General features: G+C 38.1%; 1 protein-coding gene across 3 annotated transcripts in view; it reads left to right on the top strand.

Annotated features, from left to right (window-relative positions):
• Positions 1–14,182, top strand: part of GAK (cyclin G associated kinase) — a 75,080-nt gene that overhangs the window by 36,514 nt on the left and 24,384 nt on the right. For all 3 annotated transcript variants that reach the window (XM_054809292.1, XM_054809291.1, XM_054809293.1), the window contains 8 exons: positions 1,035–1,084; positions 1,177–1,325; positions 4,410–4,532; positions 8,301–8,434; positions 9,696–9,890; positions 10,957–11,074; positions 13,499–13,578; positions 13,933–14,126. In XM_054809292.1, coding sequence (XP_054665267.1) covers positions 1,035–1,084; positions 1,177–1,325; positions 4,410–4,532; positions 8,301–8,434; positions 9,696–9,890; positions 10,957–11,074; positions 13,499–13,578; positions 13,933–14,126 — 1,043 coding nt within the window. The remainder of the gene's footprint in view (positions 1–1,034; positions 1,085–1,176; positions 1,326–4,409; positions 4,533–8,300; positions 8,435–9,695; positions 9,891–10,956; positions 11,075–13,498; positions 13,579–13,932; positions 14,127–14,182) is intronic.

The raw sequence follows: 14,182 nt of genomic DNA, 5'->3' as shown, positions 1-14,182 counted from the left end.
GTTTCAAACTGAGTCCAGTGTACTAGGTCTGTTTTTTCAAGCAGTGTCTTGAAATTTGTAGTGACAGAAGAACATTGCTTTGATAGTGCCTCTGCATTCCTTAAATATGCATCATAGTGTTGTGATGACATTTTGATATTCTGGAGGTAATATGCTACTGACTTATTTAAGTTAGGCATGTCTAAACCAAATTTTGTAGGTGAGGTTTCTTATTTTGCCAATCAGGAGTGCAGACCTATGTGGTTATGCTCAAGGGTGTTGGCCTGCACTGGGGCTCTTCAGTCTTTTTCTCAAACTCTTTTGTCCTGCTACATAGCAGATACCCTAGAAACAAACAAAAAAAACCCCAACCAAACTGTGGTCATAAAATAGTAAATTATTGGCATAATGTGGGTGATTAGGTAGAGATGAAGGGAATGGACCTAAACAAAAATTCACTGGGAGATTATTTTTCAAACAGGCTGCTCTTTAAAACTGTGCACAACTATGAGAAAGAAATGAGTAATGATTAATGCCTTGCTCACTATCGGAGTTTTGGAAGAGAATTTTTGGAGTAATGATTTAAATGAGGACAGACTTGGGTGCCCTCTATTCATATGGAATCCCAAAATTGGGCAGCATGACCATCTATGCCAGATAGTAACATGTCAGAGTTACATCATTTAAAATGTTTCAACAAATGGTCTTTGTTTTAAGCATTATGATGTCCTCCATTAAAGATGTTCATGCATCCTCTAGGCTTTCAAACTGATACCTACAATGAATGTGTATCAGCAAGAGCAGAGGCTAGAGCGAGTTAAACATTGAAGGCACCTGTACAAAATCCCCAGAGATGATTGTTGCAACTGATGTAAATGAGTAATTGTTCAAATACAACACCTATTCTGAAAACCTTGAAGTGTGAGGTGACAAGCCTCAAATGGAAGAAATGAAACACTCTCCATGGTGATGGGTGTAGTCTGAGACTTGGATTTTAGACTTATGGCTTGAATGGTTCTATTTCCCAGTATTAACTCCAATGTGTTCTGTTTCAGTTATGCAAAAGGAGACTTGGATATATCATACATCACTTCCAGAATTGCTGGTATGATAGCTATGTCTTTTAAGAATAACTTCTGATTGTTCTTAATATATGAAAAATGTGAATACTTCACCTGGTGTTTGTTCTGTCTTCAGTTATGTCCTTTCCAGCTGAAGGCGTAGAATCTGCCATCAAAAATAACATAGAAGATGTGCGGTTATGTTTGGACTCTAAACATCCTGGCCACTATGCTGTCTACAATCTCTCTCCAAGAACATACAGACCTTCAAGATTCCATAATAGGGTGTGTGTAGTTTTTTGTGTATTTCTGTAAGAGGTCTTTCAATACAGTCTTGATTAGAACTTCAACTTTTTATTTTGAAATATGTTAAAGTAGGCTGTATAATCAAAAAGATCACAAAAGAATAAGTATAAACATAAGGTCAAAGAATAACATATATTCTGCTTGTCTTTGCCTTCAATCCAAACTTAACCGATTAAAGACTAATCTTTAATCTTGCTGATCAAAGTCTGTGTTTCCTAGGCTAGTGATATCTTTGAAAACATGTACAGGTACCTTACATGTTTCAGATTTAAATGGAGAATACTTAATTGAAAATCTTACTAAAACGTCAGTCTTTCCTACATTTGGAGGTTTTCCTTGATCAAAGGTAATACTCCTTTGGTGTCTGATTTGCACAATCTGTTCATTCGATTTTCTCCTTGTCCCACTACATAGCATTTGACTCCCATATGTCCCAGCCCTAGCTGACAGCTCGTTGCTACTGCCCGAAATACTGGTATAGCTTAGCTAAGCCTCTGTTAGCCTTTCTGGCTCTGTCTCTGATACTAAAATGAAGACATTTGCCTAATTCAGTAACAAGATAGTGAGGACACCTTATTAGGTGCTGAGATACTGGACTCCTAAATACACACAACTGTCCTGTAAGTATCTCAACAGTGGAGACTGTTAGTGTGTTGTGAGTTGTCTAGCACTGGCCACATTAGACCTCACCTAAACAGTCTGTAGTGGTTATGCCCCTTCCCCACAATATTGACTTCCCAAAGGAGAGTCTAGAAGCATGATTTGTTACAGGAAACCCATTTTGGGCTTTATCCTGCAGAGCCATCCTTAGCATTACTTCAGTTACCCAAGTTCACTTAAACTGTCAGACTGAAGTATGTTTAATGCATTCTGTCTAGTGCTTGTTTCTTCCTTCCTTTTGTTTCTTTGTAAACTTGTAGACAAGACAAAGTATTTTCAGACCTGAAAAAATAATTACTGCATCTTTGGGTGCAGGCATTTGTTTCTGTATGAGGTTCATGCAGAGGCTGTTCAACATGGAAGGGCAAAGCCTAATTATGCAGGAAACCTCCTGCATGATTATTTGGAGCAGGTACCTCAAAGCAAAATCTTCAGCAATGCTTTTTTAGTGCTAGATTGCTCGAAAGGCCGCTGAGACTGGCAAGTGAACTGATTTACTCCTCATCCTGCCAGCTATCAATTTCTGTTTATGGAATGATAAATTCTGTGACTGGGAAATTGCTTACTCTGGGGATGGTTTTTTGGTTATGCAAGTCTGAGGTGCCTGTACATTGATATTCCTCATGTATTGGTACTATGAATGGTAATATGAGCACAGCTAAATCTACCAGTGATCTGGAACTCCTCTGGTCTGCATTGATCTTTTTGACATCAGTTTTGTCTTAGGGTCTTTGTTTTGCTGGGAAGTAATAGTAGATACAATTTGTCAAAACGTTGTAGGTTCCTGCCCACTTTGGCTGGGAGCATGTCAGCAGTTTCTACAAAACATTGTGTTCTGTTTAAAAACAAAAAAAGGCAGCTATTTTACTTGGAAAACAGACTCTTTAAATGTATTGGGGGAATTGTCCCTGTCTGTCATTGAAATCCAGGTGCACAATGAGTAATACTGACTGACTTAACTTCATTATTCAGTGCTGTGTGAGAGCAGCCATATGGGAAGCTAGGGAAGCTTAGTTTTTCTTTAGTGCCTGCAAAAGATAATTATGGCAAGCCTTAAACTTGATCAGAGAAGAGCTTCTGAAATTCTTAATTCTATCACTTTGCTTAGTAGGTATTTATGAAATTATATGTTCTTGCTTTCTTGCTGTATATTATCTGTGTGGAACTTTTACAGATTTCTTTAACCTTAGTTAATGGTAGTTTTGAAGTCTTCTCTGCTAGTTTTGAGTCCCACTTGGAATAGATTGCTCACAGAGGTTGTGCACTCTCCATTCTGCTAATGGTCAGAACACTTTGAGCTTAAAATATAGCCAAAGTGGAAGAAGGTAATATTGTGTGATATGCAAAAACTAGTGTTTGAGCAGAAAGTAAATGATAAACCTGATAAGTCAGTTCTTTTTGCTTTTTTATAAACACCTGCTTTTCTAGACCATTTTGTGGGTTGTAGCTGTAATGCTGCAATATGACTCTTTCACTGCCACTTTAATATTTGATATGTACTAAAGCCCACATTGAATCCTGTGGTGAACAGGAATATAAAGGAGTGCTTGCCTTAGCTTTTACTCATTCAGTGGTGATTTCATGTAAGCCTTACTAACAAAAGAATGTTCAGTTTAAATCTCTTGCAAAGTAAAACTTTCTGAAACTGCCCTCCTTTTTAATTAAAATACTAGAATACAGCGAAAAGCTGTAGAAGACTGTCAGACTTTCAGCACTTTTTCCTGAGCTTGGCAAAAACCCAATCTCATTAAGATTTTTTTTGTGATACTCAGTTCAGGTAATTCATCTCAGAGTAACCCTTGAACCTTTTTGTCTGGGTAAGAAAACATGTTGCTGATAGCTAAACTTGGTCTTCCACATTCAACAATTGTGTTCCTGGCTAAAAAGAAATAGAAAAAGCTTGCTTCGTAAGTTGTTTCTTGTTCTTGCAGAACATCTATTTAAGTTTTGCAAATGCTCAAGGACCAGCATTCTTACTGGACAGCTGATTTTAAGACTATAGACTGTCAGCAGTGAGGCTGACTATTTGGTAGTATTTTGTAGCACTTACTGCAGAAGGAATACTATTTAACTGCTGAGGCCCTTTGAATAAAGGACAGATAAAAGCAAACCAATCTCTGGGGTTTTTTGCTTAAGAATCTGTACACAAATAAAGCTGAAACCTGTTTTACTTTCTAACTTGCTCTAAGAAAATTTCAGATAGTAATCTGAGTTATTTTATTGCACTTCATACTATAAAGTGGTGCTTACTCTGTGTGAGACTACTTTTCTTGAGTGTCCTGATAATTTCTACCTGAAGGTGGTGTTAAAGTGTAAAATTGCCTCTTATTTGCATAGCACAAGCTGTGTATATGTATGCAACTCTAATCTTGTTTCTCACCTCTGCTATCTCTCTTGTTGCAGGTTTCTGAATGTGGCTGGCCAGCAAGACGAGCACCAAATCTTCAGAATCTTTATAGCATATGCAAGAACATGCATTTATGGCTGAAACAAGACCAGAAGAATGTTTGCATTGTGCACTGCCTTGTAAGAAATTGGTTTAAATCTGAAGCACATTGCTCAATCTAGCTTTAAATTGTGAATAAGGATGCTAGTATCCATTCAGTTTGTGAACATTACTGGTATTCTTTACTGTGAGATGTGGAGTCAATTCCATCCTGCTAGGTCTTCAGGAAAGTTATTTGCATAGATTTTTTCCTTAAGCAAATTAGGAGGATAATATAGCCCCTGCTTACTTGCATGTAGCATGGAAGGCAGTATATAGGAGGGGTTAAGGCAAAGTAGCCTTTGGAAGAAAGAATCTGCTCTACTATTTCAGTGTTTGCTCTATTTTTGTTCATGTTTTTTGAGTGACACATGGATGTATCTGCATTTCCCACTACTGTCCATTTAGAATGTAATCTGTATCTGCAGAATTGCAGAAACTGACTATGAGACTTTCAGTGGAACTTGCTTTTTCTGGCAGCAGATTGCTGTGTAACTTCCACTGTTCCTAATGTATTGTTAACTTTGATATATCCCCCAAAAGCAATAAAACTCTCGATAGAGCCACATCATGTCAAATATGGCGGGGGGAGAATTGATTTACAGAATAGTTACTATGTTCAAGATCTAAAACATGAGTTTGCTGTTATATTTGTGTAAGAGAAATTCATGTGAAATTCTGACATTCTTATTTCCCTGTGCAGTAGTAAGAGAAACGTGACAGTTGTTATGATACTTATGATGCTGCTGGAAAGCATTCATAACTAGTCCTTTGATATGGTATAGTAGTCTATATGAAATACCACTGTTAGACCCTAAAAGAGGGCTAATCTGGCAAAAATGTACTTAAACAGAGTTTTGCAAGGAAAAAGATCAGTTAATGTTAGCTCCTGAAAACTGATTGGATTTTCAGTGCTGCTGTGAGGTTAGGAACCTAATTCTGTATTAATGTGATACTTATACTGCCTCAGTATCACATGATTGCTGGTCAAGTAGGTAAGAAGCAGATGTGATGAATTAGCACCAATTTATGTAACATCTTTCCCTTGAAGTGTTTCCTTTAAGGTACTTAACTCATTCTTTTTCCTCGGATGTGAGGGAAAGCTTCTATATATATATATGGCAGTTGTGATGTAAAGAGACCAGAATGACAAGAAATGCATGATAGCTGCAATATGTGTCTTGGACATATAGCTGGATTTTTTTTTAGATATTGTAGATTTAAAAGCTGGGAAATCTAAGTTGAAAAGAATGCTTTATCTGATAGAGATAGAATGTTTTAATTAATACACTTTCTTGGATAACAAAACATAAGAACTGCTTATTGTAAAGGTGGAATTGCTTCTAGGTGGCTGGGATTCAGTACCAGGTAGGGCTTCCTGTCTTGTGATCTTTACTGTAGAGGTTTGGAATAATGCAGTGAATTGTTAAATTTTTATACTGTATGTGAGATGAGAAAAAGGTTGAAAACAAGCTTTAAATGGCAGCTCCCTGCTTCAGCTACAGTTAAGTCTTTCTGGACTGGCAATGGCTGGGATGCGTTTTTAACAAGCATCCTATTCTGTTGATACTGCAAGACTGTAGCACATATACTGGAGGCTGGAGTAATTCCTGGACATTTGCAGTAACATTTTGCTCTATGTAATTGTTTGGGGCCATGCAGTGATGGTCATCCTTGAAAACTTGCATAGTTTAAGGTGTGAGCCAGCCACAAAGATGGTCAGAGGGCTGGAGCACCTCTCCTATGAGGACAGGCTGAGAGAGTTGGGGTTGTTCAGCCTGCAGAAAAGAAGGCTCCAGGGAGACCTAATTGCGGCTCACCAGTACCTGAAGGGGGCCTACAGGAAAGCTGGAGAAGGACTGTTTATCAGGGAGTGTAGTGACAGGACAAGGGGTAATGGGTTTAAGCTGAAAGAGGGTCGCTTTAGATGAGATGTTAGGAAGAAATTCTTCACTGTGAGGGTGGTGAGGCACTGGCACAGGTTGCCCAGAGAGGTTGTGAATGCCCCATCCCTGGAAGTGTTCAAGGCCGGGTTGGATGGGGCTTTGGGCAATGTGGTCTAGTGGAGGGTGTCCCTGGCCATGGCAGGGGGTTTGGAACTAGATGATCTTTGAGGTCCTTTCCAACCCAACCCATTCTGTGATTCGATGAGTACAAGATCATCTTGGTGGAACTTAATGGCAAAGAGACTTGCCAACTGGATATGAGGCAGCTCTTTAAGCATGCATAAGTGTTCCTTCAGATACCTGTGTTCAGATGAACCAAGTTAAGATAATTATACACACACTATGAAAAGATATGTTTAATTTGTTTTATGAAAGCTATTCCTTTTCACAATAGTTTAGACAGAAAATTCCTCTATCTAGTTTTGTGAGGCTTTGGACGAAACTTATGCTCACAATCTAGCTTTTTCCAATAATTGTTTTTCATTGGTCCCTTAATGATTGTTTATGCCTGAGGATTGTTTATTTTTGTAGCCAAGATCATTCATCCTTGCAAAGGGGAAAATTTAAATTCATACTGTCCTTTCTCTGTATGGGAGTGTTTCTGTTGCTCCCATTCTGCAACTTTTCAAGCTTTTCTGAAGTGCAACGTTCTGTCATCATATTTATTTACTAATGAATAAGATATTCTTTATTTTGAATATTGTATTTCTGGTTGTAAAGCGGACTTTAAAGTCTTGTAAAGTTATCCTCTGACTTCATGGCACAGTTGCAAAGGGTTTGTGGTGACTTGCTCACTACTTTGTGCAACGATTTTTCTCTCCATGGTGCGGTGCTTTGATTTGGAAGAGGCTTTGTAATGCAAGTGTACATAGGTCAGTGCTTGTCGTGCTCATCAGTGTTGTTTCTTTCTTCCTTTGCATTCATTAATGTGTTGTCCTGAGTGTAGGTGTCTCAGGGTAGGGACCATGTTTTTGTTACACCTGTGTGAAATTTAACTGAAAGGCAGGGTCCAGCCCATAGAATCATAGACAAATTTAGTGACTTCTGGAAATCATTGGGCTTGCTAGTTATGCCAGCAGTAATAATATTGATTTGTTGAACTGCTCTTTAAAGATCTGGCTTTTATGGTGCTGGCAGACCTTCTTTTCATTGACCTAGGTAATGGTTAGAGTAGAAGCCTGGCTTTGAAGGAAATGCCTGTCAAAACAAGTTGGGGAAAAACATTTCCTTCTTCCCCACTTCTGCACTTGTATGCCAAATGACTACAAAAAAATCTGTTCCATGTTGCTAGCAAAAAACCTAGAGAAATCCTGTTCTGTCAACCATTACCTCTTCAGAATCTTTAGACTTTTATAATGCAGGGATGAACCTGGGATATGTGTAGCTGTGGTCCATGCAGAAAGAATTTTAGTGTTTTAATGGCAAGCTATTAATCTCAGGCAGTTTCAGTCAGAAGACTAAATAGTTTAGTGTGGCTTAGTTCTTCTGAATCTCGGGACTTCTGTTGTAGTAGTAGTCCATGATTATCAGCCAAAAAATAGCACTGAACTGGGGTTTCGGGTAGCAGCCAGGAAACACTCAAAAATGGGTATTAGCGATAGTAGGGTAATAAACATCAATTGAAAATTTCAAACAGTGTTAAGCTAAAAGTTACTCACATTTGAGCTAGCAGATAATATGTAGTATTTTTTGTATGGTGTGGAAAACCAATGGAAACATTTCACAGATACAAACTTCAAATCTAATGATCACACTAGACCTTGGACTTCACTATATTAAATGAGGAGAAAGCATTTTCTTCAGTAACTTCTGTCATACTTTTTACACTAGGCTTAATAACAAAGTTACAATTTTTCTTTGTAGGATGGAAGAGCAGCATCTGCTGTTGTAGTTTGTTCTTTTCTGTGTTTCTGTCGTCTCTTCACTACTGCTGAAGCTGCAGTTTATATGTTCAGTATGAAACGCTGTCCTCCTGGCATTTGGCCTTCTCATAAAAGGTATGGTATTGGTCTGTGTGTAGGATACTGTTGAAGCAAGTAGTAATGCAATTGTGAATATACTACTATTTTTACAGGATGCTTTTTAGGAAGATCAGTTATTTCAGTAGTGTCTGTGTTTGAACAGCAAAATAATTAGAAAAATGGGTGTGTCAGAGTAGAGAAAGTAGTTCTGAATTTTGAGAGCCCTTAAGTTACTCACGATGTTCTTGTCAAAAGTGAGACAAGTGTGAGCTGTAGTGAAGAAATGTTTAGGAATGAAAACAAGGGTATGCAGTGCTTTTGAATGCTCTTTTAAGTATAAAATCCTCTTCCACATATGTAAGACTTATTCCATGTTTACTAGTTTATTACAGTAGCTTTTACTGTGTCAGAACACTGCAAGTTCTGTGGAAAGACCAATAATTTCTGTCAATCTTTTCTGATTAGGTTAGAATGCCTCCTGCTTTTTAAAGGAGTGCATGCTGAGGTAACTTACATATACTTTGGCAAATGTTTTAAACTGAATATTTGATTTAATTTGATAGACCTTATAACAATAAAGTCTCAGTAGCAAGTGACACTGGTAGTAAGGGTGTTTGCTACAAAAAGGATTAGATTTAGAAAGGTGAGAAGTAAGGATTAGTTAAGTATAAATGACAGATTATGCTGTTGTAGAGATTTGAGTATATTTAATGGGTCCTCTACAAGATAACTTATGTTAATGAGGATAAGTTTAAATCCTTTAGGAAGCTCTGAGTTACTAGCTTCAGACTTGTTGTGCAATTTTGATCCATTATGTGTAAGATACAAAATGAATAGTTTTAGTTCAGTGTTTTAAGGCCTTTGAAAGAGTGGCTAGTTTGTTTCACAAGTGAATATGTGTAAAGCTACAGACCTAAGTCAATGTCTGGACGTGTGTAGAAGGTGGGACATGACTGCAGATGAGTTAATATGCAGTGCTGTATTCAATTTTCTGATCTATATATTTTTCTGTTGTAATGCAGCTGTCAGGCTTTGGCACAGAAATTGTGTTGCTGTCCTTAAATTGAGAGGCTGGCTAGGGATCAAATTTCTCCATGTTTCTATTTCGTTTTCCTTTTGTGAAATTCTATCAGATTTGAAAATCTGTTTGCTGGAAGTGCTGTTAAATGTTGCTAGTGTTTTGTTTTCATCTGTCACTGCTCAGTGGCTGGATATGAACAGAAGTAACTTACCTAGGTGTTCACCCATTTCTAGAATTTGGTTTTCTGGTTAAACGAGTATCTTTTGGTTTTGGCAGGTACATTGAATACATGTGTGACATGATGGCTGAAGAACCCATTATTCCTCACAGCAAGCCCATCCTTGTCAGATCAATCGTCATGACTCCAGTTCCTCTTTTCAGTAAGCAGCGTAATGGCTGCAGGCCTTTTTGTGAAGTTTATGTGGGAGATGATAGAGTAACCACTACCTCCCAGGAATATGACAAAATGAAGTAAGTGCTCTGAAGTGCTCTGAAACAGCACATTATATTTTTCTAGACTAATTTACATATGAAGTCTTTACTGTAAGGAGAAAGCATGATTTTGCATATGCCAGTTGAGCAGAAAGCTTCTTCAATGTATGGAACAGCTCCTGTGTCCCCTTTTAGCTGATCTTGAAAGGTAAATCACGAGGAAGAGACAACGTGGTTATAAGAGTAGCTTGGATCTGTTCTTGCAGAAAGTGGGGGTGATGGTGGGGTTGACACAGTGGGCACTGGGAGGCACTGATGAGCAAGACCCTCTTTCCTCTCACTCCATGTGGTATAAACAAGGAAGATCAGTCCCTGGTGTGTATGTACTGAACTACATCATGTCTCAGTCATGGTAACAGTAAGGATCCCCCAGGCACAGTGGCTGTAAGGGGGGTGCTTATTAGCCCCTGTACAGCTCTGGTGCCTGCTGGTGTAGTACAGCGCAGGAATTGCAAATGGTACTAGCAGTACTAGGTGTAGGTAGTCAGTCGAAAGACGAGAGAATACCAAAGTCCTTCTAGCTTTCCTATAAATACTTTGATCTACCTTTCCTATAAGCCCTGTAAGGAGTTTAGTCAGTTTGAAGAGACCCAGAACAGAAAGAGCTGTGAGGTGTTATAGTAACATTTTCCCCCCTTTCTCTACCACTGTCACTCAGTGGGAGTCCTAACATATCACAGCAGTGCAAGTACAATTTCTCTCTGCACTTTGCACAGTTTCTTCTTTCTTTCAAACAGCTTTCTTCATAATACCCTGTCTCTTGCATTTCCCAGCAGCTCCTTGAAGACATGTTTCTCCCATATTTGATTTGAGAACTATGGGTCTAAATATGTCTGTTGTTCTTGCTCTGCTGTAGTCAACTGTTAAACTTGTAGTTTTGAGAAGCTTTTAAATTTTAATCATTTAGGGTGAATTTCTTTTCCATTAGAACTTGAAGCAGATTTTTATGGGTTGATATTGAAGGCCTTGGAGAAACCACACTAAACATAAGGTTATACACTAATTTTTTTAAACAAAAATAACTGTGGTTATGTTTTTTCTTCAGGGAGTTTAGAATTGAAGATGGGAAAGCAGTAATTCCACTAGGTATAACGGTCCAGGGAGATGTTCTCATTGTGATCTATCATGCCAGGTCAACACTAGGAGGCCGACTACAAGCCAAGGTAATGATATATTTAATGGCCTACATGGAAGATTTGCTTTTTCTTATTGTAGTTTTGTCGTACTTGTATTTGTGATCTTATTGAGTACATAGCTTTACTTGCTATTCTTTGTTCAAAGAAATGCATAAGATTTTCATGTACTTGGGAATTTAGCCTTTTCAAGCCTAAGTATGTCCATTCTTACTGCTCTGCATGTTGTTGCTTTGGTAAGCATTTCTGGAAAGTACTCCAGTAAGGATAGTCACTGTATTTGCATGGAAAGCCTCTAGCCGGTTTTTTGAGGCAGTGATTGTTGTGTGTTAAGTTGCACAACAAGCTAGAACTTCCGTACAAATAAACTGCAACCAAAGGAAAATCACTCAATAGAAGAGTGAAATTCCAGGGACTGCCTGTACAAAACAGGCTAGAAAAATCCATGTGGTTTTGTACCCTATTTCTAAGGCCAGGTTGAGTTTTTATAGCCCATTTTCTCACTGTTTTTTGCTCTTCTAGGAAGAATGCACGTTTAGTTTTTAATTCAACTATGGATGCAAGATCACAAAAAACTTGCTAATGAATCCTGTCTTCAAATTTCTAAAAAGCATGGGATTTTTTTCTCCAGATGAGTAACCCAAATTAAACTTGGAGATCCATGTAAAAGTTAGGAAGGGGTAGTGCAAAGTTTAGGATAGCTTGGAGCATTGTGAAAATTGATTCAGAGGTTTTTCAGGTTCCATACATTTGGGGCAAACAAGCATATTCATACATATCTATTATTACTGAAATAGTTTTCTCCATGTTTTCTTCTACTTTGTGTGTAGGAAGGTGAGTATCAAATCTTCTCATGTTGCAGAGGTTCAAGACTTTCTTAATGTCCCCAGATTGATATGGGGCCAGATCTGCCAGAACATCCTCAAACTGAAAGCTCAGTGAAATGAGTCTCTAACTCACAAAAATAACTAGTATTTGGTTCAAGGTCATCAGTGAAGAAGGCATACAACTGGGGAAAAATCAGCCGAGGTTAGCTATACTCCTTGTGCAATCTCGGTTTCACTGATGGTAGGGTTTCTTTGGTATGGTTTCTCTGGCATTTATTCACAAACTGGAAAAGATTGCAATTTCCTCATCCGTCTGCTGTAACATACATCAAAAGTGTTTGTGATGATCCTGGTTTGCAGCTTTGATGGAACAATATTCAAGGTATCCTTAGCTTTATGTACTGTAAAATGGCCCCTGAGGGTCTCTGCAGAACTCTTACTGCCACACTTCAATATTGCTGTGAAGTGCCTAGAGCTAGGCTTTGTGAATGTCTCCCACTTGCTCGCAATTAACTTGAGAGGATTTAGTTATCTTCTAGGAAGTGTCGCACATAGCAAGGGATTAAGAAACCTGATTTAATAGGGTGATCAGGTTTTTATATGTAGTTCCGGGCAGGGATGTATGGATGAATCAGAGAAACTCTCTCCAGTGTGTCCATGTGTCTCTTGTACTGAGGAGCCCAGCAATGGGCACAGGACTTCATATGTGGCCTCACCAGTGCTGGATAGAGGGGAAAGATCACCTCCCTCAACCTACTGGCAATGCTCTGCCTGTTACTTGACGTCTGGTTATGATGTTCAATAAATGCTCCTTTACAAGGAAAGCTTTCATCATTCAATTTTATTATATCATATTTACTGGACTATTACTGTATGACTTCCTTTGTAAGGATTGGCAAGATTATTCAACATGTGTTGTAAGTAAAGCTGGGGAACTAATACATTGTGGATGTATGAGTTTTCTGTAATTTGGATCTGTGTAAGACCAGGAGCTATAGGAATGTTCTATAGTAGCATTTTCTGGATTCTCACATGCTGGTCAGGCATGGGAAAGTAGTTTTTCAATTAGGAATGTTGAACAGTTATAAGGAATCGGTTTGGAAAAGCCCTGTAATTCTCTCTGGGATGAATGGTTGACTTGAAGTTGCACAGGAAAAAGAACTCTTTCCATGTCTTTTGAAGTGTCCTTTTAAATGTGCTACATTTAAAACTGTTCTGGATGGACTCCTTTATAGATGACACATACTTCTTGATTAGTGTATTGCACAATGAGTTTTTCTGAGTGTATGTTATTCAGAAAAGTACGAAGTGTCATACAGTTTCAGCCTTTAGAACAGGGTCTGGAAATATTTAACAGACTTTGATAGTCTGAGGTTAGTGATGAGGGGTATCTTGTTCAAGGTCTTTTGGTTTGTTTCTGATAGTAATAGATTTAGCTGGGTTCTGTCTTAAACTGCATTTAAATCTCTCAAGATAAAATATATATGGAATTAACTGAAACTGTAGCAGAAAAACACTTCAAAATATTTTAATTCTTAAAATATTTTACATTATATCAAAAGCAGAACACTGTGCATACTGTTCATGTGGATTCATGCAGTTTCCCTGTATTTCTGATTTTCAACAGATGGCTTCAATGAAGATGTTTCAGATTCAGTTCCACACAGGTTTTGTGCCCCGAAATGCCACCACAGTGAAATTTGCCAAGTACGTTGACACCCTTTTGTAGGAGACTGGAAGAAGTTTTCTTTGAAACTGCTTAACCTGCTGAACCAACATATGGTGGGGGGAGGAAATATGGTCGGTGTAGGAAGAGGATGACTTAGATTGCAATAAGATGATTCTTTTATTTTTCTTACCTCAAGGAAACTGAAGGTTTTGTTCATGATGCAAAAAAATTCTGTATCAAAATACCACCTGTTTTAAATATATGGAAAAAGTAAACAAATACAGCATGTTTTAAGCCTTATACTAATTGCTTTAAAGTTATGTCTTGGACTGCAGTGAATTTAACCTAGTTAGCCATCAGTATCAAGATTCTACTTGTGTGCATCTTTGCAGGTATGATCTGGATGCCTGCGACATACAAGAAAAATACCCTGATTTGTTTCAAGTCAATCTGGAAGTAGAGGTGGAGCCCAGAGACAGACCTAGCTGTGAACAGCCACCATGGGATAACATGAATATAAAGGGACTGAATCCCAAGATCCTTTTCTCCACGCGAGAGGAACAACAAGAGATTTTATCAAAATTTGGTAATGAATCTCTTGAAAAACTAGAGAACATGATAAAGTTTCTCATGTACTTAGTG

This window comes from Grus americana, chromosome Z (assembly GCF_028858705.1).
Source record: "Grus americana isolate bGruAme1 chromosome Z, bGruAme1.mat, whole genome shotgun sequence".
Lineage (NCBI taxonomy): Eukaryota > Metazoa > Chordata > Aves > Gruiformes > Gruidae > Grus > Grus americana.
The sequence above is the reverse complement of the archived record's forward strand: the minus strand, read 5'-3'. Positions and strand labels throughout refer to the sequence as shown.